This window comes from Hirundo rustica, chromosome 5 (assembly GCF_015227805.2).
Source record: "Hirundo rustica isolate bHirRus1 chromosome 5, bHirRus1.pri.v3, whole genome shotgun sequence".
In the NCBI taxonomy this organism is placed as follows: domain Eukaryota; kingdom Metazoa; phylum Chordata; class Aves; order Passeriformes; family Hirundinidae; genus Hirundo; species Hirundo rustica.
In genome coordinates this window covers 25,680,113-25,705,053 of record NC_053454.1, presented here as the reverse complement: position 1 = coordinate 25,705,053, position 24,941 = coordinate 25,680,113, and the positions used below count along the sequence as shown (strand labels likewise).

At 38.0% G+C, this 24,941-nt stretch overlaps 1 protein-coding gene across 1 annotated transcript in view; it reads left to right on the top strand.

Annotated features, from left to right (window-relative positions):
• Positions 1–24,941, top strand: part of CORIN (corin, serine peptidase) — a 128,946-nt gene that overhangs the window by 21,039 nt on the left and 82,966 nt on the right. Inside the window, exons 3-4 of the mRNA XM_040063914.1 lie at positions 3,600–4,052; positions 23,914–24,124. Of these exons, the coding sequence (XP_039919848.1) occupies positions 3,600–4,052; positions 23,914–24,124 (664 nt within the window). The remainder of the gene's footprint in view (positions 1–3,599; positions 4,053–23,913; positions 24,125–24,941) is intronic.

The window sequence follows — 24,941 nt, the reverse complement described above, 5'->3', positions numbered from 1 at the left end:
AGCTCTGTATGAACTCAAGCCTGAAGAATAGTTGGATATTGTGTGCCTGTATACATAAATAAAATGCATGTTTTGTATGTGCTGCATGTCTGTTAGCAAACATTGATAAAGAGTAATTAATTTCTCTTAACTGAAGAGATTAAGAAAGAACTGATTTTGAAATTTAAATATAGATGCTATAAAAACATATCCAGTAAGCGTAATTTAAGATTTAGTATATACAATAGTGATTTTAGAGGAAAGGTTGGGGGAAAGATGAAAATTAAAGCAAGTGGGAAACCCAGCAGAAAGAGTGGATTTTGGAGCCTGGAATAAAGTGCCTAAATTCTCTGTGGTGCATTGGCAAAAGGAGAAGATAGGAGGAAAATGTGGGAGAAGAAAGAGGTGACTCAGGTGACCTAAAACTCTTAGAGAGTGGAAACAAAGTTGTCATCTAGAGCTAGGAAATGGGTAATGCCAGAGACCCGTGCCTGCCTCCCTGAAGGGCATATGTACCTGAGCCAGGCTGATGTTATTTTGGAGGGAAAAAATGTTAAAAAGAACTTTAATACTCCTCGTTGTCAGTGGAGATGATAGGAATTAGAAAGTCCTTTTGTGTCAAAGACGTTCACTGTGTGGTCCCCCTGTTAAGAGGAGTTGTTATCACTAGGAAACTGTAAAAATAGAACAAAAAATGCTGTTGTTGGTAAGATGGGTTGAAGAAACAAACAAGCATTTGGAGATCTAAGTGAAAGAAGTAAATGGCCTTGTGGCAGTGATAGAAATAGTTATTATTTGTTGTTCCAGAAAAAGAATGAAATAAGTCTGAGGGAGAAGATGATAGAATCCAGTGGATAGCCTCAATATTTTGCTTCGTAGTATTTATTTGACCACTGTATCACCCCAAAGGGGATTTTCAAACATCTTTCAACAGTTTACCTGTCTTGTAATGCATTGTCTCCTATTCTGCTGAGTGATATATAAATAGCTAATCTTTTTAACTTTAAGTCAGTATTAATAGCTTTTTGGGACCAATGTTTTACAGCCTTTTTCTATTTTTATGCTGAGTGGAAGAGAAGAGGAGTCTAGGGAGGAGGAGAGAGAATGTGAAAAAATACCTTAAGCTATTCTTGAATTATGGAAAAATACTATGCACTTTCCCAAAGGAGTTTAAAAAAGCTTATTTTAACTTCTTGAAAATGAAAAAAAAAAAAAAAAAAAAGGAAAAGTAGTTAAGTTTGAAACTTGAAACAAAGTAGGCTTCTGAATTCAGCACTTTGTTTGAACACATCTGGCATCCAAATAAAGCCACATTTAAATGAACACAGTTTCTGAACACAACCACTCACTCTTCCTTAGACTTTAGCAAATCATAGTAATACTAGTCCCTATTTGTGCAAACGCACTTCCCATTTGACCATAGGACTCAAAAAAACCCCAAACAAACAAACAACAAAAAACAACCCCCCAACCCAAAAACAAACAAACAAACAAAACCCCCCCAAATCCCAAAAAACCAAAAAAACCACCCCAAACCAAACAAAAAACCCCCAACCCCCCAAAAAACCCGCTTAAATAATTTGCAGGTGGGAGATTTTTAGTTGCTTCTGTAAAATACACACAGTAAATTCCTCCAAACCCCAATGATATATGAACATGTGCTAGTGGAAAGCCAGAAACCTTAACATTTATGTATAAAAAGTTCCCTTGGGTTTGTGCAGTAGAAGTTAGACACAAAGATTTATTCGCAGTTAGTGACACTGGAGCCAAAACAATCCAGCCTGGATAATATGGTAAATCTCAAATGGTAATTGTTTCATTGCAGTGTATTATATTTCAGAAATTTAACCAGTTTTTCTTGCTGTTTGCATTTGCCATAGTTCAAGGTTACTCACTAAAACCGAAAATGCTGACATTGTCCCTTCTCAGCTATTCCATTTCTCTTTTCTCCCTTACCTATAAACTTTTCCAATACAAAGTCACTTCAGTTGGATTCTCCTGGCATTTTTATTTACTTGTAGCTGTGATTACTAAACATTTCTGCCTGCCCAGTCGTTGAATTTCAGACCAGTTAACTGATTTATTCTAGCAGCAGAGTACGGAGAAGTGGGAAGAGGAATTCAGTAATGGAAATGGGCTCAGGATACCCTCCTGGGCTCTGCGTAGTGCCTGGAGTTGGCAGAGGGGTGGGTTTGTCTAGAGAACCTGGGTAGTGGAGAGTGAACAAGGCCTAACTGAGAGATGATGGTGCAACCAGCCATTTTGGTAAATGCAATAACCAAAATGAAAATTAAGTCTGGGAGAGATGGTGGTGGGTGTTTTATGGATTTAGGTGTCATAGAATCATAGAAAGATCATCTAATTCCAACCTCCCTGCTATTTGGGGTTCATCTGTACCAAGCAGATAATAAAGAATCAAATGAATATGAAGAAAAGTTATTAAAATTATCAGTTGCTGCCAAGGTACTTAGAATCATTTGGGAGACTTTCAGTTTTGAGGGTTCCTTTTACATTTTTTTTAATAATCAAGTCTAGATGAGCTGTCTTTATTATGATTGTTAAGCTCTTTTACATGACCTGCCCGTGGCAAAAATTGCTTTTGCTATTTACCGAAAATATTTTATATTGTAATGCAGAGTGGTGTTTCTCTTCTAGCATTAAATATGATTCTAATACATTTGGCTAAAGGATTTGAAATAGTGTTTGTCATTTTTATTATAGATAAATAAGTTATATGTTCTAAACATGTTTAAGATGCCTTCTTTATTATTTGGATTAATAGGTTAAAGATCAAATCTCTTACTGTATAGTTTAAATTCCCAGTGCTTGTGGGATACATCTACTTACTATTATGCAGCTGTTTTGATTTGTGAATTATAATTACTTGCAACTATTCAACACATACAACTAAGCAAAGTCTGGTTTTGTCTATAATATAATAAATGATCAAAAATAAAGCCAGCAAGTGACTAAAATTTTAGTCACAATAACTGCATATTTAAAATCCAGTATCAGAGAATAATGACAAAGAACTAAGGGGCCCATATTTAGCAGTGGTGGTTAAATTATATAATCTTATGTGGAGCAAACAGTACCTCTCTCCATTCCACAAATTAGTGAATATGGAATATATTAAAAATGTATTGGTTCCCTTAAAGCTTCAGAACTGGATTTCTGAAGATGGTGGTACTATGAAAACAAGAGATGATGTAATTTAAAGGGAGAAAAAAAAAACATTGTCCATCTTGTTAACACAGTGATAGAATGAATGCATGTTGGACCTCCTTGAAATTGCACTCCGTAGTTTTAAACATGTAAGTATTCAGTGACATACTATAAATGCAATTAAAATATTTTAAGCTCATGGAAGCATTTGTTTTTCTATTTATCCTACAGCAACCATACTACTATTATTTTGTTGCTAGATAGACTTCTTAAATTTAGTTGTCTTTAATTCTAATTTTGAAATTAAAATACTTAAAAAATCTTATTATTAACTTATCATTAATTGAGTTATTATTAATTAAGTTATTATTAACTTTTATTATTAACTTTCCAAAACTATTTGGTAGCACTTCCAGGTGATGGTAATTCTGGCATTTTTTTTCCCTTTATTGCAGGAGTTTTAGAAAAAACGTGCTTTTCTTCAAATGGAAGTGAGGGCCTCACAGTTAATGGTGACTTTGAAATGTCTCATGATCTTTTGCCAAATATGGTTGAAAATAGTTCCAAGACTGGTCCCACAGTGGATCTCAGCACACAGTCCTCTTCCTGGACCACTGCACCTTTATCCCACATTGGCCAAATGAACAAGAACTCAAATATATTTAGAGAGTCTTTCCAGGAAAATTCCTTTGGTACCCCAACTCAAGCCACAGTGCTCAGTCATCAGCCTGCCTCTGATGCTGCTTTGGCAGAGGGCTCTGAAGACAACACCCAGCTGTTTGCCACTGCAGAGGAGGTGACGTTGTGGTCTACAGATGCTTCTTTCGACAACACAGAGAGAATGATGACTCTGCCATTAGTAAGTCCTACCCAGCTATCCGTGTCACAAAAAATGGATCAGAAAAAAAGTAAGTTTATATTTTATTTGGTTCCACAATTCCAACCCCAAAATTACAGAGCTTACTATTGGCATGCTCCCCCAATGTGTTTCTGTGACGTCTAAGGATTGTGTCCCTTTTGATAATTTATTTTGCTGTGTACATTCCATGTTGCAATCAACTGTTTTTTAAATCAGAACATTTGTTCAACCTGGTAAGGAAGATGCAGTAAATTCTCTCAGTATGAAAACTTACAATACATTCTTCAGTTGGTGACAATCAGGCTTACCAAGGCTGGAAATGAGTTACTGCGCTTATTAAGTCTCTAGATTGTCTGTTCTGTGTTTCTTTAAAAGTATGTATGTGGCAAGTACATTCCTAATCTTGGGATGTAATTGCAGTTACAACTTTTTCTGTCTTAATGGATAAATTCTTCTCTAATTTGAACTTTTTCTATGTAGCAATAAAGTTGGCATTTTTGAGAGACTGTAACACTTACTGGGATCAGGATTTTTTTTGTTTGTTTGACTATGAAAGTAGGTGCATTTTATTAACGTCACAGAAAATATTATTGATTAATGTGGTTGCGAAGGATTCCCTGATACTGCTTTGTTAATTGCTGAAACACAACAGAACCAGTTTCTCCGAAACTGCTTATAATTCTGTTTTTTCTTCTTAATCCTACTAGAGCACAAAGCAAAATTTATGAATAAGATCACAGAGAAAACTTAATGTAAATCACCGATTTATCAGTATTTTCTTCTCTCACCTAGGCTATAGTGACTTCATAAGCCATTTGAATGATGCAGGCTTTTTGCACGTTCTATTTGCTAAATGATTTTTCTGACATAGATTTCTCTCTTTTTCTCCCCCTGCACCCCAAAATCAGAATAAATGTACATAAATGCACATAAATTCAATCCTATTAGTTGTTCCTTTATTTACTTCTTTTGGCAATTTGGCAAATTATTACTGTGCCAAGGAACAGCAAGAAAGCATAGTGTGTTACACTACAAGTATTTTCATCATCATATTTGAGATACCTAAAGTTTCAGGAAATAGATGAAACAGTGTAAAGCCCTTTTGCTTTTTGTTCTCGTTGAACTCTTTTAAGACGCATATAACATGCATAGGTAATATGCAGATGTGTGTATGGCACATGATATTTTTCCCCGATACAGTGTTAATGCTGGGATGGCACTACAGTGACTCAGGACAGCCTTTGGTCTGGATTTCTAATCATTCAGATATTTGGGGTTTGGTATTATACAGAGAGGCACTTTTAGGACTTTGCAAGTATGTGTTCTATTCTGGTAAGTGTAGTTCATTCCAACAGCAGTATGACTGCATGTATATTTGGTGGGCATGACTACTTGGAATTCTATTGTGGCACAGTGTTTTCTGTGTAAAGAGAACAGGACAAAAGGTGTTCAAATACCAAATCTGAAATACCAGATTTCTTAAAATAAATCCCCACAACAACAAAAAAAACCCCTGCATCCCCAAGTGAAACACTTTGCCCCAAACCAAAACAAAACTATCCAGGGATAGTATGTTACTAATCAAAAACCTTGCAGTCTTTGATTTCACTTTAAAGTGTTTTGCTGATCTGTATTCATGGGTACATTGTCTTAATTCTGTATGTAGATTAATATAGATATAGATATAGATATAGATATAGATATAGATATAGATATAGATACAGATAGATATCTTAAGTATCCAGAAGAATTTGATCTCATAATAACTGTGTGTTCCCATGGCTCTCCAAGGCAAGGAGGACTAGAAAACAGGGGATTTGTAGCACTGTCTGCTACTCACTTCCTTTCTTGTCCTGGCCTTTGCAAATTAACTCCTTATACTTATCTTTAGTCTCTTTGATCTCATGTTTTCCCCTAAGCTTTCTTCATGGAAAGAACCCTAAGGTAACACAGAACATGGTCTGATGTTCACAGAAGTTCTTATCTATTCTCATGTGGAGGACAGTAACTGGGAGATGAGATATGAGTTTTGCAAGAGTGAAACCGGAATATTCTGTTGGAGTAAAAATGTTGTGGGTTTTTTGGGACAAGTAAAACTTAAAGACTACATCAGATTGGTGGTAGTAGATCAAATTATTTCTCTCTTACTTAATGTCTGAATCCATATGTGAACCTTAGCACATGCCTGAAGAAGAATAAACTAGGGCTGGCATGCTGAGATACTTGAATGCTATGTGGTAGCAGATTCCAGTGATCTGCAGTGAGTCCTGATGAGTGTTCTTTCATCCTCCCATGAATTGATGTCATAACTTTTGAAACCATGTAAAATGGAGGTTTGAGCCTTTTAGGCATATCTTATAAGGAAACCAACCTCTAAATGAAGTGTGAGGCTGATATTCCATCATCATCAATGCGCACTAGCAGAACATCCATCAGTACAAGTTTCATCTGGTTCAAATGTGGGGAGGTAAATGCGTTTCTGTTCATTTAGTAAGCATGCATACCTTGGACTTCATGCTGATTTTATGCAGTACAATAAAAGATAAATGATATGTCATACGACACAGAGACTGCCAGTTCAAACCCAACCAGACAAAATTCTGTGAACAGACTTGGACTGGCATTCACGTAGCTGCTAAGTTTTTGGTCTGATGCTAGTATCCATAGTGCTGGATTTGCTTTACAGGTGGACCACAGCTTCAATAAAATACATTAATAAGAGAAACAATAAGTATTGTGACCATATGGTATTCAGTCAAGGCTTTAACACAAGTAAGAGGTTGCTGAGTTACTAACCAGAGGGGAATGGAATTTGGCACATATGACATCAATTATTTAAGAAGTCCTTGAAGCAGAAGGAAGTTCTTTGGCATAAATTCTAGCAGAGAATAGATTAGTGGATAAATAGAAATGAATAATACAATAAAGAAGAGATGAAGTGGTTTATTTCCATTTTAAAAGAAGAATCAATGCCTCACAAATCTATTAGAAAGTTCTTTGAAGGAGACAGTGAAAATGCTGGTTAATACAACATACTTGCCTTTTCAAAATGCTGTTAACAAGAGTCTTCACCGAGAAGTCTTACAGGCACTGTTCTCACACATTATGCATTCATTAAAAGACAGAAGGAAAAAATAAGAATGAATGGCTAAGCTCCAGAGTGAAGAAGGCTGCTGATGGAGTCTTACAGACATACAGTGTTTTCTGTAACAGAAAATACTCAAGTAATAGCATTTCTGCTAATACAGATTTAGCTGCCAAAAATGAATAGCTGGGAATCACATAAAGGTTTCATAGTGGAGAAAGTGACTGATAAAATGTTTAAATGAGTGTGCCAATAGATGTGAAAAAATGCTGGAGAGTAGGGAACCATGCAAACTCTATCAAATACCATGCTGGACTTTCAGCTAGTGTTGCCATCAAAATAAGGACCTGATGGTTTGCTGCAGTCAGCATTCTGTCTCCATGAGAGCCCTCATCATGAAGTCTACAAAGAACAAAATGGAAGATCTTGCTACATCAGTGTATAACTTCAGAAAGGTAAGAGTAGAATTGGAAAAGACAAGCAGGCAACCAGACCAGTAGAGACATGGAAAGACTTAAATGTGTGGAGGCACTACATAGGAGGAAGACGCTGTTCCTTCTGGAAAACAGCTGGCTGATGAGTAAGTTGTTGTGGTGGACATTCAGACCATTTTGAGTGTCTAGGTGAAATAGAACAGTTTCTCAGTGTTTTTCGTTATATCAGGAGTTGCCTTTTTTGTTTTGTTTTGATTATAAGGCAGTAAGTTAAAGAAAAAGAGACTGCATGGACCTTACTGCCACAGGATAATGGGAAAACCAGAAAGTATGGAAATGCTTGGAGAACCTTGTGAGGTTTTGATCTCTTGGGGCTGTAGAAACAATAGTCCACTGGCGACTTCTGACCTGTGAAGGTTCAAGATTTTATGTTGCCAGAAGTTGTTATAGTCCTATGGGGTTGTTCCTTATATTTGCCCAATATTATTAGAATTGTTCTTGAATATATAATGTTGGCCTCTACCAAAGGTCAGCTTCTGAGTTAAATGTATCCTGTATTACCTCTCTGCTGCAAAGCAACTGAAGGAATGTTTTTCCTGTTGGGGGATTTGAGTTTGAGTGATTTCATATCTAAATGTTTTCTGGAGGCATGGACCATGGTCCCAAGTCATGAGGACGGCTCACTGCAGAGTTTTCTGACAGCAAAAACATCAGGATGGGAGTCTTAGGTGAATCAATAGGTTCAGTCATGTTTATTCATATAATTTAGAAGTATAGACAGTAATTTTCTGTTCATCTGTCAATCAATGCTTAACAGAAAAAAAGACGATGTAATAAATAGTAACTATTGTAAAGAATAAAGCATGGTTTCCCAAGGAAATATTAATACAATTTTATTGGTACTTTTTTTCTCTTTGAAATAAAATCAGACTGCTCTTAGGCAGTAAAGTGGAAGACTTGATTCAAATGAAGCAGATTCCCTGTTTTGTAATACTGATGATTTGAGGAGACAGGAAGAAGGAGGGAGTGAGTGAGGGCTGACGTTCTTCCTAGAAAAACATCCAGTAGATGACTGGGATATACACTGGGACAGGAAGTATTAGTATCTGATTTTGTTTCTTCCACTCACTAGTGGTTTCCCACAGATCTGCTTTAGCACAGTCTAGTAATGCCTTGCTATTTTGCAAAAAGAGTTGCAGCTGAAACCTCTACCGGTGGCCAAATCCTAACATGAAAATTGGCACGGCCAAGCTTGATCTTCAGCCATGCCCATCCCTGAGTGGCACCCCTGTGGCCCCGCAGGTCGTGAGGGGCTGTGAGGGGCCTTAAGGAGCCATGAGGGGCTGTGAGGGGCTGTGAGGGGCCTTAAGGAGCCGTGAGGGACCGTGAGGAGCCTTAAGGAGCCATGAGGGGCCGTGAGGGGCTGTGAGGGCGCCCCTCAGCACGGCCCGGCAGCCGCAGCAGGGCCCGGCCCCGCTCCTGCCCCCGCGCCGCCGCCAGAGGGCGCCGCGAACGCGGGTGCTGCGAACGCGGGTGCTGCGAACGCGGGTGCTGCGAACGCGGGTGCTGAGCCTCGCACGGTCGGAGCGGGCAGGAGAGGGGCAGGAGTGGGGCCTGGAATGGGGCAGGAGCGGAGCAGGAGTGGGGCAGGGGTGGGGCCTGGAATGGGGCAGGAGCGGAGCAGGAGCGGGGCAGAAGTGGGGCCTGGAGCGGGGCTGGAGAGAGGCAGGAGCGGGGCCGCGGGGGCGCTCCCGGGGAGCGAAACACAGTCACTTGCGCAAGTGTGGAGGAGGGTGAACGCTCCCCGAGCCCTAAACAGTTGCTTTAAAAGAATGGAGTGGAAAAGTGTTCTGGTAAAAACGAGTCACTGTATGAGAGTTTGAAAAAGCACAGGGTTTGTGTTTGTTGCCTAAGCGCAGAGGAACCTTGGGTCTTTTCACCTTTCTAGCACATCTTTGAAACTAAGCGGCTTAGATATATTACCCCAGTTGTTTTATCACTTAACTGTGTTCAATTTATACATGAAATAAATATTTTTGTCACTACCCAGCATTTCTTATTATGTATTTGGGGTTCTGCCTCTACTAGATTTCTACTACACAGAATTTTGTGTTCTGCCAGTACTATTACAGAGAGGGTCCGACTCACCTTCCTGTTCAGTAGAAAAGAGCAATATGAAAACCAGTGTGGGGATAGCTGGGTGCAATGTGTCACAAGTGATGCAGAAACAAGAAATCCCATGGCTCTCTGTCTCTGCTTTGTGCTGCTCATACTAAAGAGATGTCTTTTTTCTGAAGCTAAGGTATCTGTTAAGTGCATCCCAAGTCAGTCTGTGAGTTTAAGTCACCCTAAACCCCAGTATTTCCAGCAGTGATCTAATAAATAAATTTGTCTTTTAGACCATTTTGTGTTTAATTACTCATGCAAGTTGGAGTAGGCTCAGTTGTGTAAGGAGTAATAACAGCACTGGACCCATGGTAGATTTTAAGGGTATTCTTGTCCTCAAAAATAATAATAATAAAAAAAAGAATTCAAAATGTTGTTAAAACATTATTTTCCCTTGAAGGGAAAATGGTTTTGGTTTTTCAGATTGGCATAGAAGAACATAAGCAGTGTCCTAAATATCAGGCCAGGAATTTAGCCACTCAGATCATGCCATGCAAATGCAAGCATGAATAAAACTGATATGATAACTATTAATTTTGTTGGTGCTTAAGTCCATGCTTGAAAGTGTTTTCCAGCAGTAGAGTCTATTTCATTACCTCACTTATACCTACATTTTCTCTCAAAGATAGTGAAAATTTTTCATTACCATTTATGTTTATAAGGGAAAAAAGCCTTCTAGTTTTTATCACCTGGTGTGTTACTGCTGTCAGGTAATTGCAAATTTGCCAAAAACTTCAGATACTTGTGTGAAAATTGTAATGATGTTGTTAACATTTTCATACATTTACCTCTAGCTAAGCTTGTGATTTCAATTCTCTTTAATTAATTCATGGCTCATTATTGCAGTCCTTCTGTTTGTAGTTCATCTCTTCAAATTCAGTCTGATGAGGCAATGTCCTTTGTAAGATAGCTAATAGACTTAAAATATTTGTTAGGATTAATACTGCAATAAGTACTGTGAATAACTACCACACCCTCATTGAAGTTCCATGTATCTTTACTCTTTGGCCTTTCAGTGGTGTGGTTTTCTTTAGAGTGAGAGATTCCCACTTCTACTCAACTTTGGAAATAAAATCAGCTTTGTTCTAGTTTAAATGATGTGTGCTTCTGGAGTTGTGGATGTGTGTCCCTTTAAAACTTGCAAGAATGGAAGACTTTTGGCTTTATGCCTGTTATGCATTCATTATAGCATTTTTACACTTCGTTGCTTGCATTTTAAACAGATGTTTATTGTCAGATTGAGCCATGAATTGACCAAGACGCTAAGCAAGACATCAAATACTTAATGAAACTTTCAAGGATGGGAACAATTGTTTGAGAGTTGCAGGCACTGACTTTTGTTTCAGAGCCATCAGCTTGTCTGAAACTATTTAAGAAGTGTTTGTGTGGCTATTTCAGCAAAAAGATGATGTTAATATATCTTTTTCTGTTCTATATTGTGATAGATCACTTTGATTCCAAAGGTACACCTTACATCTGGTAGCACTATGTGATTTTGTGATTGATAAAAGTTTATCTGTTTTGTGCTTCTGCATGGTCTGTTATGGATTATAACATATAGAGTGCAGCCAGGTGTGGGTACAGAGTCATCATTAATATAAAAGGGTAAATTTTAAACCATTGTCAAAAAACTGGAAGATCAGAGCATTTATACAACTAAGGGATTTGCAGTCACTGTCATCTTTCACAATCCTGTGAAATTCAAGAATAAAATAATGAGTACCATGGCTTGAAATCATTGTAGGGATGGGAATTTGAGAAAGTGATAAACAACCATATACAGCTAAAGATTGATTTAGCTATTAATCTGTACAAAAAATAAATCTGTATTTCTCACCTTTATTATGACTGTAAATTTAAAAAACTGTACTCTCTAGTGAAATAAAATAGCAGAACTTCATACCAGAAATTAGGAAAATCTTTTTCATGTATGGTAGTGCAGAACCCCTTGCCTGCAGTGGCTGTGGTATCCTTTTCTGTGTCCGGTTGTGTCCCCGCTCCGGGTGGGAGCTGACCCCCAGCTAGCTCGGGTCAACACAGACACAAAGTTCCCAGTTCGTTTTGGCTTCTCGGCTTAGCAGCTGGACCCAAAGGTGACAGTCAACAGCAGCAGAAGAGAAAAGGCTGGCTCTCAGCTTAGCAGGTTAAAGGATGTTTATTAGCAGAGATCTCCAAGCTCCGAGGCGAGCGGCTGAGAGCTTCCAGGCTGAGAACCCAGCGGCTGAGAGCTTCCAGGCTGAGAACCCAGCGGCTGAGAGATTCCAGGCTGAGAACCCAGCGGCTGAGAGAGCCTCTTCCTCCCTCCCACCCCTTATAAGCGGGGGAGGGTCCCAGGGAGGATACAAGAAGACAACAAATCAGGGGATTCAGGGGGTAACAAGGTGTGCCCACCCCCAAGCTTCAGACCACTAAAATCCAGAGCCAAAGGGATTTCCCCCAGGCTACCTATCACCTGAAGCCCTCTCACGGAGATTTCACAATCCGGGAGGGACCCCGGGAGTGATTGACAAGCTGCCCCAGAGAGGGGGGTTGGGGCAGAGGGGATGTTACATGTCATGTGAGGTATGGGATGATTGACACAAAACACCTTATTATACAGACAACACAAAAGGGATACAGAATTGGGGATACAGTGAAACGAACCATAACATAAACTTCTTACAAAAATCTAATAAAACAGTTCTGCACCACCACACTTTTCCTTGGGTGTTTCCAAGACTCAAAGTCATGGATCACAGCCTGCTGGCAGCAATCTCACTTGGAGCAGCAGCTTGGGTGGAGACCTCCAAAGCACTCTTTCTACCCATAGTTCTGTGATTCTAGGATATAAAAAAAATTAGGAGTAGAACATGAACATTACAGCTAGTTTAATGGTATTTAAGATATTTTAATCCTAATTTTCATTGAGAAACTTGTAGTTTCTCTCTAACTGACATAGGCAGTTAAACAATGAGCTCTAAGAGAGAGCATTGAAGGAAGCTCTTGATATTTATTAGTAGAATTATTTAAAAGAACTAAGTGGACTTTCCATTCTGCAAAATGCAGTTGAAGTACAAGGATTTAAAAATCTTGGTTTGCACAAGCAACTTGCAGGCATCATGATCCTAAGATTTAAATGCAACCTGAACTGACATACAGCTGTAAGGAACTTAAATATTTGCCTTTTACGCACTAAAAAATTGGGTTGTTTTTGACCTCTAATCGCTCAGGCTGAGAAAGTTTGTCAGAATTCTTTGTTCTCACCACAAAACCTGGAATGGTGTAACTTGAACATTAAAGAGTAACTGCATTAATGTAGCCAACTAGGCTTGTCTGTGAACAGAAGCATTCAGACTCTAGTGGTAGAGAAAGAATTAGGCCTTCACTGAATGTTTTAAAAATGCAGTGCTTAAAAGAAAATCCCAGTGTTATAAACAGAAGAGTCAGTAGCAGTCAGATAAAGAAATGGCCAACAAAGTTGTATTTCATGTCCTGCAACACATATTCAAATTCAGAAGATCTAGGTTGCAGTATTTCTGGCCAACACTAACAATCTTTTAGAGAGAATAACTATGCTATAATGAAACAAGCACATACATACCTCTGAAAAATGTAGTTGTGGGAATTTCCCATAGGGAAAAAAATTAATTTGTTAGACTGATCAGCCTTAGTTAACTGGGGCCTTGAAGATCAACACCCAGATCTTAAACTTCCTCTGCAAAATTTCCACATGGGAAGCTTTAGGTTGCAAAGCAAATTTCTGTGTACTTGCAGTGTTTCAGTTTTCAAGTGAGGTGCTGTATTCTGCTCTTAGGTTCTAGACAGATTTTGCAGGGAGGGGTTTGCTGTGTTAGTTTTATCTGAAACTGAGGTGTGTAGAGTTATCTTTTGAGATGTACTTGGTAAAAAGGAGCCTAATTTCTTATTAAATAGATCAGAAGAGTGGCTATTCTAGAAAGGTGATTAACCAGAGAGAACTGGACAGCTCAGGCACAGCCTGTTTCTATGCTGACCTATTAATAACCTAAACTGTTTAAAGTATTTTACAAAGCACTGTGTTTTTTTTGTTTTGTTTTGAACATAACAGTATTGGTATATAACAAAATGTTATCAATTAAGCTAGCATTTGTTTTCACTTATTGAAAAGATGTTTGTTAGAAAAACCCCAACCAAAAACATCTGGATGCCTGCCTGGTTCCAGTGGAGGCTACCATTTTTCATCCCCCTTTTTAAAAAAAGGCCTATCAAGAGGGGTAAAGTCATGCCCATATTTCAGAAGAATAGCAAAATACTGTCCAACTTAATGCAACATGGAAAGTAGCCTCTAATGACAGCTCTAACTGTAAAATTACTTTCGATATGTGCCTTTTGTTTAATAGTGGACTCTTAGAAATATGTCTCCAATTTCAGTAAAGAATTCCATAATTAGGAAATGACAAATCAAAATACCAGATCTGGAACACAGGCCTGCTTGCAGGAGGGGTAAATGTTCAGCCCGAGCTTTGGCTCTTGAGCTTACCTGCTCTCAGCTGTGCCTGACCAAGGGATTAAAGAAGTATGTGCTTCAGTCAAGAAGAGCAGCATCTGGAAGCAACTTGCTGAGGGAAGTGGGGCTGGACACTTCATCAGTGTCCAGCCTTTTGCAATATTCTTTGGTCAAGAGAATAGCTGAGTTAGGATTTAAGACTTGCTCTGAGCAAGAAGTGACTGGGGCAGCCTGGGTGTGGTGTTCCATTCTAACTGTGATAACACTTCACCTCTGATCTAAAATATGAGTTGTATGTCCCTCATGGCTAATCCACTCTCTATGACCTGAGAGATAATGAATTGTTTTTCTCTCTACTGCAGGTGGTCAGTAGCCTCACCACCTCTCCCTTTGGTACCTGTGGATCACGAGGGGGAGTTAACAATCACTCATTCCTTTCAGGTTGTATAATTTATTAGCTGAATGAAATTAAATGCAGAGCAGTTGTTCTCAGTTCCTGGTGCCTGACTTGTGTTTCAGATCTATGGATGATATTTGCTGTTCAAAAGTTTGTTTTCCTCTTCCCCACATAAACTATTATGAGTCAGATGGGCTTCATTTAAAGGTTGGTGATATTGAGAAGGTGTCCCCATTCCCTTTACTCTAAACCATACAGTGCTGAATACTTTTTATGGCATTTGTTTGCTCAGTGAGCTGACTCAACTCTAACACTGGCTAAGTTAGCTCTTGGGTGGTTTGGCACAAAAGTTGTTTCAAAGGAAATGTCAAGCACACATGGTTGGAAAGAAGCAAAATTGCACCATTGCATCAGTTCAATTGTCTTGTGAAATGTTTTTCTGACTGTGTCAGTTGACTTAAGAAAAGTCATGACCTTCTGTTAGAAACTTACTTGGGAAGTACCTTTCTTGTATCTTTAGCCTATCATCTCTGTTACTGAGACCTCACGAGACAGGAGTTTGTGAAATGTCTACCCAAAAGTAAATGCAACAAACTTACTACTCTTTGTCTTCAGATTATGTCTTTGTGCTGTATTAAAGCTCTATAAATGCACTCCTCTTAAGCCTTTTGTTAGGAATCAAGACATTACTTGTTTTATTTGTAAATTGCTTCTGATAATTTCCCAAAGTCTGCAGGATCATTTATACCCACTATCACCTAAAATGAAAGAAACCTTCACTTATTCTGCCTTGCTTTTACTTAACTGCTTCTTAATCCATGTTTCCATTTTGCAGTATGCTGTAGAGGATCTCTGTTCTAGCAAATGAGAAATGCATATTTTTCACAGCTAGAATAGGGGCTTCTTTTTACATTGTTTTCCATCCCTTCATCCCTTTTGGTAATGGTGGTATTGCTGTTTGCACACACTTTTGCTTTTGTATTGTCCACAGACACAGTATTTAGCAACAGTATTTTATTGGCTGTGGTAGCCCTCTTGAAAGAGAAATACTGGTCAACCCCTCAAGAACATTTTGATCGTGTCAGGAGATGCTATTAGAAACAGGAACCTTGCTGTTGACAGTTGTTTGTAATACTGTGCATACACCAGAGTATGGAGTTAATTTGCCTTTTCCTTCACTTTGTCAGTCCTTAATGGATGCTTTTAAGTATTAGCTCTATATTTCCATGGTAGAACTATATAGTTTTTCAGTTGCAAAGGAAACAAGAAGTGTCATGGAAGTGGTCATTCTGTCAGCAGTGGGTTTGTTGTTCTATGAGGATGTTACAAATTTGGATAGTGATAAACAACTCCTTATCATTTTAGTGGGGTGGGGTTTCGTTTGTTTGTTTGTTTGTTTGTTTTAAACAGAGAACATATATAAATGGGAGACAGCAATAAAGCAAACTCTTTTTTCTCAGCAAAAACAAGGTCTCTTGATTTCTTTTGGCAAATAACTGGTAGTAGTTGGCATCAGTTCAGAGAAAGATAGCTGTAGAATCATTTATTTTTCAGTAAGTTGCCATCTTTAAAAATTAGAGATTAATTTTAATCTTGAAACTACAGCTCTTTATGCCTTTTTTTTTTAGTTGAATATATAATAAAGGAATTATTTATTTCTATAGGAGGACCTGTGCTTTAGTTGTAGAACAATGAAACATTGTCTGATGTACATCAGTAAAGAAACCTTAAGAAATAAATGCTTTTGAATCATGTGGTTTGTATTTTATAAGCTTCTTACCGACTACAACTTCTTTTTTATTCATGGTATCATTGAAATGACTCTTATGCAGTTATCATTTAGTACTTCTTTAATAGAGTTGCACAAGTGAATTGTGTCTGTTATTCTAGAAGTTTTGAGCTAATCAGAGGCAGTTGACATGTGTTTTGTACATGATGTTCCTTTTTAAGCATCAGTTTGAGTGGAAGTTTAAAATACTGCTTTGATTTTGTGCAAATGTACCTGGATAAATACAGACGGAAAATGTGCAGTTGAAGAGAATCCTAGCAGGAACCATGATGAGCAGACATTCAGCTCTTCTTCATTCATTGTGTTACTTCAATTTCTTTCACTTCACTTTCCTTGTCATCAAGAATTTGGAACCTTCTTCATTTACAGATGTCTCTTTAGCAAATGTTTTATTTTTCCAGTGTTATGGTGACAGTGTGTCTTGGTTCACATTAAATCTCAAGGAGCTACAGATGTCAAGAGAGTGACATATTTAAAAAAGGAAGGCAACTATTTAGAACAACACTTGAACATATGCTAACTTCATTCCTATTCAGACAGCAATTCAGCACGTGCTTAAAAGATGCTCTCAACAGAGATGCTGTCTACCCTCAAGATTGAAATTCAAAATAAGCCAAAGTTATAGCTTTTGAAAAGTCATTTGGCATATACCTCCCCTGTTTATTTGAATAGGGTTTGCTGCTGCTCTGAAGTTCTGAAAAAATTTGTCCATGTAGTCTATGGCTAACTTTTATCCGTACACGCAAGGATATAAAGAGTTTTAAGCTGTTTCTTCTATCAGGATCTTGAGAACAGTGCTAAACATAAGAATTCCTTTAATTACCCATGGTCTGAAAGAGAGGTTCTGCAACTTTTCACAGACCTCTGACCACTGATTCAAGGCATCCAACTAATGCTTACTAAAACAGTGCACTTCTAATGAGATAGATGCCTTTTAGAACTGGATGTATCATTTTGGATATACAATGAAAGATGCTAAATCTTGGTATGGCAGTCTCAAATATTCAGTTAGTGATTCAAAATATGTAGGAAAATAAAGTTAAGAACAGTCTATATTTGTAATGCTTTTGTTAACATCTACAATTTTAACTGCACATAAAACATGTGTGATTCATTTAGATTTTGGTAGGATGACGAGGTAGTCTGATTAAAATAAGTGTTTAACTTGTTATTTAGATGAAGGTACATTTGCAGTATTTGTGTTCTAAATGTTTCAGCATTCCACGGGGGAAAAAAATGGAACTGAGGGTCAAGTGACATAAAAATGTCTTTAGAAAAGAGCCCACTAAAAGGTTCTTTAGAACTAAGATATTAGTCCAGAAAAAGCACCCCCAGTGCACTATAAGTTTTAAAAGAGGCTGAAATTATATGTATCTGAATAGCTTACATCCTTGTAAGTATTTCTAAAATTCTTGTGTAAATACTTTTCAAAAATCTTACCCAAACCACAAGCCATAAAGTGCAGAAAATCTGGATAAAATAAAAGTAGCAGAAAATAACAAAGAATTACAAGCAAGGTGGGATGTGTTGAAGAGTAAATTGCACTCATGATTGAAAGGTAATATGCACTCGTTATATGTCATAATTGGTAGATCGCATTTGAGATCCTGGGTAGAGGAGAAAGTATACAAATAGGGATATAAAAGCTCTATCTGAAAATAAGAGCTGCATTAAAAATACAAGGTTGTAGAAGTTATAGGATGAAGCTGACCTTGCAATACAGAAAGTGAAAAGAAGGTAAAGGTGGAATATAAAAGGAAGTATAATGACATGGGAGGTCATGTCGTATAAACAGTAATTCCCACTGTGTCCAGAATATGACAGACTCTGGGGAGGAGACAGCAGGGGTCTCCAATAGATGGGAAGAATCATTTAGACACTGAAGAGCTTGAAATTGTCAAAGAAATGAAATGCTTTAATTGTCTCACTATTTACAATTACAAATTCAGGATGGATGTCTAAAAGATAAGCATTTTTAGGAGTCTTGAAGGGTAAATATTAAAGGAAAGCAGAAAAAGAAATATAAAAAAAAATCTTTAACTGTCTGTTTTAAAACCAAAGTCAAGTGAACTGGATTCAGACTGAAAGTATGAAGAAAACTGTGGTTTATATTGATGGGTATATTTTGAGTAGTATGGCCAAACTCTCTGTGATGTTTCTTTATTGACTTTTAACTGTGACTCAAAATACGTCCTGACACCAACAGCTGCAGATTAACCAACAGAGTGCTTTTTAGAGGAACTGAGAGTTTTAGACTGGGGGATATAGTACAAATGATACAGAGATGTTGATCGGACTTGAAAAAAATTGAAGTCTAGATTTTTCTCAAGCTATTCCCTTCCACAGCTTAGTTTTGGTTTTCTGTCCATGTAAAGTTTTCCTCTGATTTATACTCCTATATAGTCAATATAGCCTGACACTGAGACTCATGAGAACTTTATCCTGTAGTGGGAATTATCCAAATGATCTAAATCTGTTACTGCATCTTTGATGTGTCCCTGTGTTTTCCTTGCTTCTGTCTAGTCTTCCATGCAGAAAGATGACCTATAATTTCCCCTTCTCTCAGGCTTCCTCTCCCCACATCACGGAATTTTTTCCACATGACTCTGAGTCCGATGTCTCTATTTAAGTTATGCTTGGTTGGCATGGATTTTATCTTCCCTGCCATGGCTGCCTCCATGCAGTGAGAAGAACATAAAAATTTCCAAATATGACATGGCAAAGTGGGATCTAGGCTAGTTAAGTATTTAAAGAGACAGTGTAGCAATGCATGAGTTGATAATAACTTTGTTTCAGTTCTCAGTTGTGTCTCCAAAAGTGTTCTCAATTAATATGTTCATGCTAATTGAATTTGGAAAGAAAGGACATGTTTTATTGGACTATGGTGGACTGCACTTCATGGGCTGCCAGATATCCACCCCATTTCTCTCTCACTCTGTCCCCTCCACAGGGCAATGGGAGGCAGGAAACAAGATGAAAAATGTCTTAGGTTGAATCAAAGGCAGAGAGATCACTTACCAATTGCTATCAGGTGTAAAACAGACCCAGGAAAAATTAATTGAATATATTGCAAATGAAAACCAGAACTGGATGGTGATAAAAATATACAAGAACAAAAACACTTTTCCTCATCCTGCCCTTCTTTCACATGCTCAGCTTCACTCCTTCATTTCCAACTCCTCTTCCTCCTCCCTGCTGTGAGCAGCACAGGAGGATGGGGAATGGGGTTGTGATCAGCCCGTAAGATTTCCACTCAGCTGCTTCTTCCTCCTCACAATTTTCCCTGCTTCAGTGCTGGATCTCTGCATGGTCTGCAGTCCTTCCTGTGTGGGCCATCTGGATGGGTTGCAGTTCCTCAGGATAAGCCTTCTTCAGCACTGGTCCTTCACAGGCTGCAGTTCCTTCAAGACATGGCCACTTGCTCTGGCATGGGGCCCTCAGCAAGATGGAGAGTGGATAACTGCTCCATCCCAGGTCCCTTCCATGGGCTGCACAGGAAATTTCTGCTGTGATGCCTGAAGCACCTTGCCCCCTTCTTCCCTCACCTCAGGATTATTTCTCACACTTCTGTTTTCCTCACTCACTCCCATGTGCAGAATGCGGCTCTCCCAGCAGTGCTGTTCTCATGGCTGAGGGCTCAGCTGTGCCCTGTGGTCACCTGTTGGGTGGTGGCTGCAACCCTCTGTGCCCGGCATGGGCAGCTCTGGCCTCTCCTCGTGGAGTCCAGCCCGGGAACCCCCATTGCCACCTACATCTGGTACTGAGAAAGCTGAGAAAAACAAGCAAGTTTTACACTAAATCGTGCAAGAGGAAGCAAAACCCAGAGAAATAAAGTCAGAAAAATTATATCTTATTTTTATTTTAATTATAAATAAAATAAATTACAACCATGAAAGACAAAACAGGAGTTAATACAGTGAAATCTTTTGGCTGGAGGGTGATGTGGTAACTTTTTACCATTGCTGTAACCATCAAGGTCACAAGATCCTTGTATACCATCTATTACCATCTATTGGCTAAATGTTCCTGTGACGGAAATGCTAGTAGTACTTTATTTTCTCTGTATCAGGTATTGTAATTAAAAGTATCCATTCCTCCAGACCTTATTTTTCTTGTAGTGTTAAAATTTTTGAGTATGACAACCCTACAACTTTGATTTTATGAGTCTACTCTCATAGAATTAGCTTCTTATATTTCTTAAGATCTGTTATCCTTAACTTGTGTTCTTTTCCAAGGTACTAAGGAGTACCAAAATAGTGCTCTTCCTACAAGCTGAAATGCTGGGGGTTTCCTCCAAAATGCGTATGCACGTTTTTCTATTTTCTTCAGTAGTGTAATGGGACTGTGAGCTGTTCTATAAGGATTATCTGATGTTTTCTGCATGTGTCCTGGAAGGGAACAAACAGGAGTGTGTAAAAAATTCCAGGAAGGAACTGATAATGTGTTTAGAAGGGAAGAGTCACCCAGCATACATACAGCAATTATCTGTTGTGTCAGGAAAGGGAGGCTGCTGTGAGTTGTGGAAATTGAGTTTTCAAGTTAGCAATTGTGTGAAAAAATTGCAGACACTATGCATTAGTTGCAAAATTATTGATTTTAACTCACAATACTTAAAAAAAAGAGAAAAAAGTTTGTATATTTCCCTGCTGTATGGATTCCAAAGGATAGATCCTAAGAAAATTACGGAGGAAACATCTGAAATGCAGTATGAGGTATTCAGTCCCAAGTGGACTGTACCTGAGAAAATTCATAGCTGGAGAGAGGCCAAGAAAATCTGTCCATCTTCTGTTTTAATTGAAATGAAAAATGCACCAAGATGTCATAGTAAATGAAAAGAAGTAATAGTAAATTAAATTTTTTGAAGACAGTAATGAGTTTTGGAAAAAGGTTTTGCTGGAAAAATCAGATGCTGGGTGGGAATGCTGTAGTCCTTTCATGTGGAGTAAAAGTCCACAACAAAGCAGATACTCATCAACAGGACAGAGGAGCTAAAGAAGGCATTGTATAGGTTCATATGTCTCATACAGGAAATTATGAAATCGAGGAGAGTGACAACATTTTTTTAAGGTCAAGGTAGCATGGCAACTTGGGATTGGTAAAAAATTGATGCGCTGTAGGTCATTCCTCTGTCGGGAAACCTGTAAAATGCTGCCATACCCAAGTTAGGCTGGATGAGTTTGCTTTCCTTTTGCTTCTTCTAGTGGGATTCTTAGAAATTTTCAAGACATTTTAGGATTAAAGATAATATTTCATTCCTTGTTGGTAGAACTTTTGCTATGGAAGACTCAGGTGAATATTGCCATTTTTCCTTGGATTTATGGAGGTTTACCAGTGAAATTATGGACTGCAACTGTGCAATTAGTGCTGAGGGCATGCTAAGCTAAGTTCTGTAATGAAGTGGGTGGTGATTGCTGCTACAAGTTGAACACAGTTCTATTTTCTGAAAGCTACTTAAAGATATTCTGTAAAAGTTACTCTGATTAAAAAGATAATTTTCTAATTGAAACTTGAGCAATTTTGACTTGGGAGATGAAAATCAGGCCAGCTACTTTTCTTTTCAGGCCCCATGCTCTTTTCACATACTATGTTATGTTTTGCATACCTGAGACAGAGGCATGTTTTGCGTATCTTCTATGAAAATCCTGTTAAAAACATAGCCTGGCTAGGATCTAGGCAGGTTTATGTTAGCTTTAACTGAGACATCATTCAACTGCATTACATTTTAGATGCCTGAAGGACCCCAGATTTGTTTCTATAGTGCAGATGAGAAAATGAATGAATTAAGAATGAAGAGTTACATCTTATTTATTTATTTATTTATTTATTTATTTATTTATTTATTTATTTATTTATTTATTTATAGGAAAGGTATTTTTTTATTTCTCATTAGACTGGAATTGACTCTGATGGAGCAAACCAAGTATTCCTAACCCTTTCAAAGGGCTTTATGTTGCTGGGAAATAATGACACTTTGTGTATAATCACTGCTTCCACTGCTGTGAACAGCTCTGATCTTACTCTCTGGTTCCTGCCACTGCTCTGCCCCACCCATTCTTCTGTCCTGGAAAAAAAAATATTTTTGGTAAAAAGCTATTCAACCCAATTATTTGATTCAAGTGAAATAGTTGTTTTTTCCCCTCTTTCTCTCCTTTCACCCTGTGCTCACCAAAAAAAGGGAAGCAGGCTAATGTGCAGAGCTAGCTCATTGCATAGCCTCGTAATTCCAGAAGCACCAATCACTTCTGGGATGAGGAAATATGGCCTTATTATCATTACAGGCATGGCTCAGTTTTTTAAAACTAAAAAGAGTGATTAAGCTTAGCTAAAGTCCTATTTGCTTTTCTTTGGGGCTGCCAGAAACTCTGTCTTTTGGGAGAAAAGGTGGTGCTTATTTCCTGTCAGCTCAGCCTGCTAGCTCAGTGTATTTTGTGCAGATGCAGGCCATAGGAACAATCTGAAGAGGAGAGTGGGAAAGGGAAAATGTGCTGCTTAAATTACTTTCAGCAGGACTGAATATGAAATTGTAGACTTGCACTGCAATTGTTAGAGTAGAGTAAAGCACTTTTTTTACCTGTTCCACCTATTTGGCAATTGCTGGTGATAAACAGAAAGCTTAATTCAGATGAATGTCAGAAATGACCCATGTAATTAGGAGCCATGCTGTTCTGATCAACAGTGTTTTCACATGTTGTTACTCCCATTCAGTGCTCTTCTTACCTTTCTGTAGGTATTGCCAGAAGTAGTTTATATTCCCCATAATTGCAGTCTTACAGTACCTGAAGGGGGTCTATGAGAATGATGGAGAGAGACTATTTACACTCTTTGTGTGCTTGCTCTGTTGCAAGGAGAGGTCCTGGGTTTAGTCTCTTTTTTGTTTTAAACATTATTATATAATTGCCACAAATTTCCACGAATTTTGAACTCATTGCTCTGCTGTCCAGCCAGTGAGTACCACAGATAGCTCCAAGGAACTGTTCCCTTCTCTGTCAGGACTGTGTGAATTTTAAAATGTCTAAAGCAGTCCATGCATGTGATCTCAGCCAAAAATGTCAGTGCTTCTTACCACGTGCCGTGGCAGGGATGATCTTGCAGTTGTGCCTCAGGAGATATGAAATGATCTCATGAATAATTTTGATGAAATTTTACTTAATGAAGTTTCTACTTGTGAAAGTAGAATGGTAGCGAAAAGAGAAACTTTATGGGAACACCAAAACCAAAGCAGCTTCAGAACCCATTTTCTTGAGTGCAACCTCCATTCTCAGCTTCAACTGAATTTTATTGTATCCAGGCTGTGTCAAAAAGAAACTGGTTTGGTTTTATTTCTATTCCAGTTTTGTACAAAGTCAGAGGATTGTGAAAATATCCAGGAGCTTATTTGGTTTTCCAAACTAAGCTTCTCTGGTTCAATTTTTTGTTTATTATTTGACAGTATTATGATAGCATTATTGAATGTAGTCTTACCTGTGAGATACCAGCATTGCTTATATATTATATATACTGATGAGTCAATTCAATACATGCTTTGTATTCAATGGTCATACTATTCTTCTAAATATATTGTTTTGATTTCACAGGTGCCTGCAGAAATATCACCAACAGCCAGTGCCAAATGCTACCATATAACTACACCACTGTAACTTCAGTTCTTTCCATTATCAAAAGTATTGAAATGGAAAAGTTCCTGAAGTTCTTCAGTTACCTCAATCGCCTCAACTGCTATCAACACATCATGCTGTTTGGCTGTAGTCTTGCTCTTCCTGAATGCATCAGTGACGGTGATGACAGGTATTTGGGAATGAAAATCCATCAGTGGCTACAGCCAATTGTGGTAAAATACTCTCTGTCTAATCAGACAAGGAAAAATCCAAACCAAGCCTATAACCTCATTGCAAAATTCCTGTCTGTCAAAGCTATTGACAACATTTCTGCCAAGATAAGCCAAATGTAATAGAGCTCTTTTAGAAAAATGTTGCCACTGTATAAACTAAAACTGTGATATTAGGGCAGTCAGGCTTATTTTCCTAAAGAAGCCTGTCCAGAGTTTTTCTGCCTAATAAATTGGGGTGGGCATTAGTCAAACTTCATATTTGTTTAGAAATTTCCTTTAGCAAAGTTAATATTTTTAATATATTTTTGGTATTATATTGGCAGGATATGTTCAGGGTGACATAAACTATTCTGGAAGCTTAAGGAGCATATATTTTTTCTGTATTTACATAATTTCACAGCATTAGTATAATGTGCATGAACTTTTAAATTGAGTTTGGTTTGAAAAAGGATCAGTGAGTTTAGCAGAGCTAAAATCAAAACATGACACAAAAAGTCAAAAAGGAATATTTTTTTAACATTTGTACACAATATTTGATGTTTCTGGAAGGGGAAAGAAAGAAGATAGATTTCTTTCTCCTTGTTTTCTTTTCTTATTTCCAGTTCCTCCACTGTGAAATTCAGTGGAAGAGAATATGACAATTGAATAAGTGTTTTAAACAACATAACAAGACCAGGAAGTTGAAAACTCTGCAGGTTAGAAGGAATAGGATACTCATGAAAGAAATTCTGTGAGAACTGGTCAAAAATTCAATTGCCAATGAAAGGTGCAGTC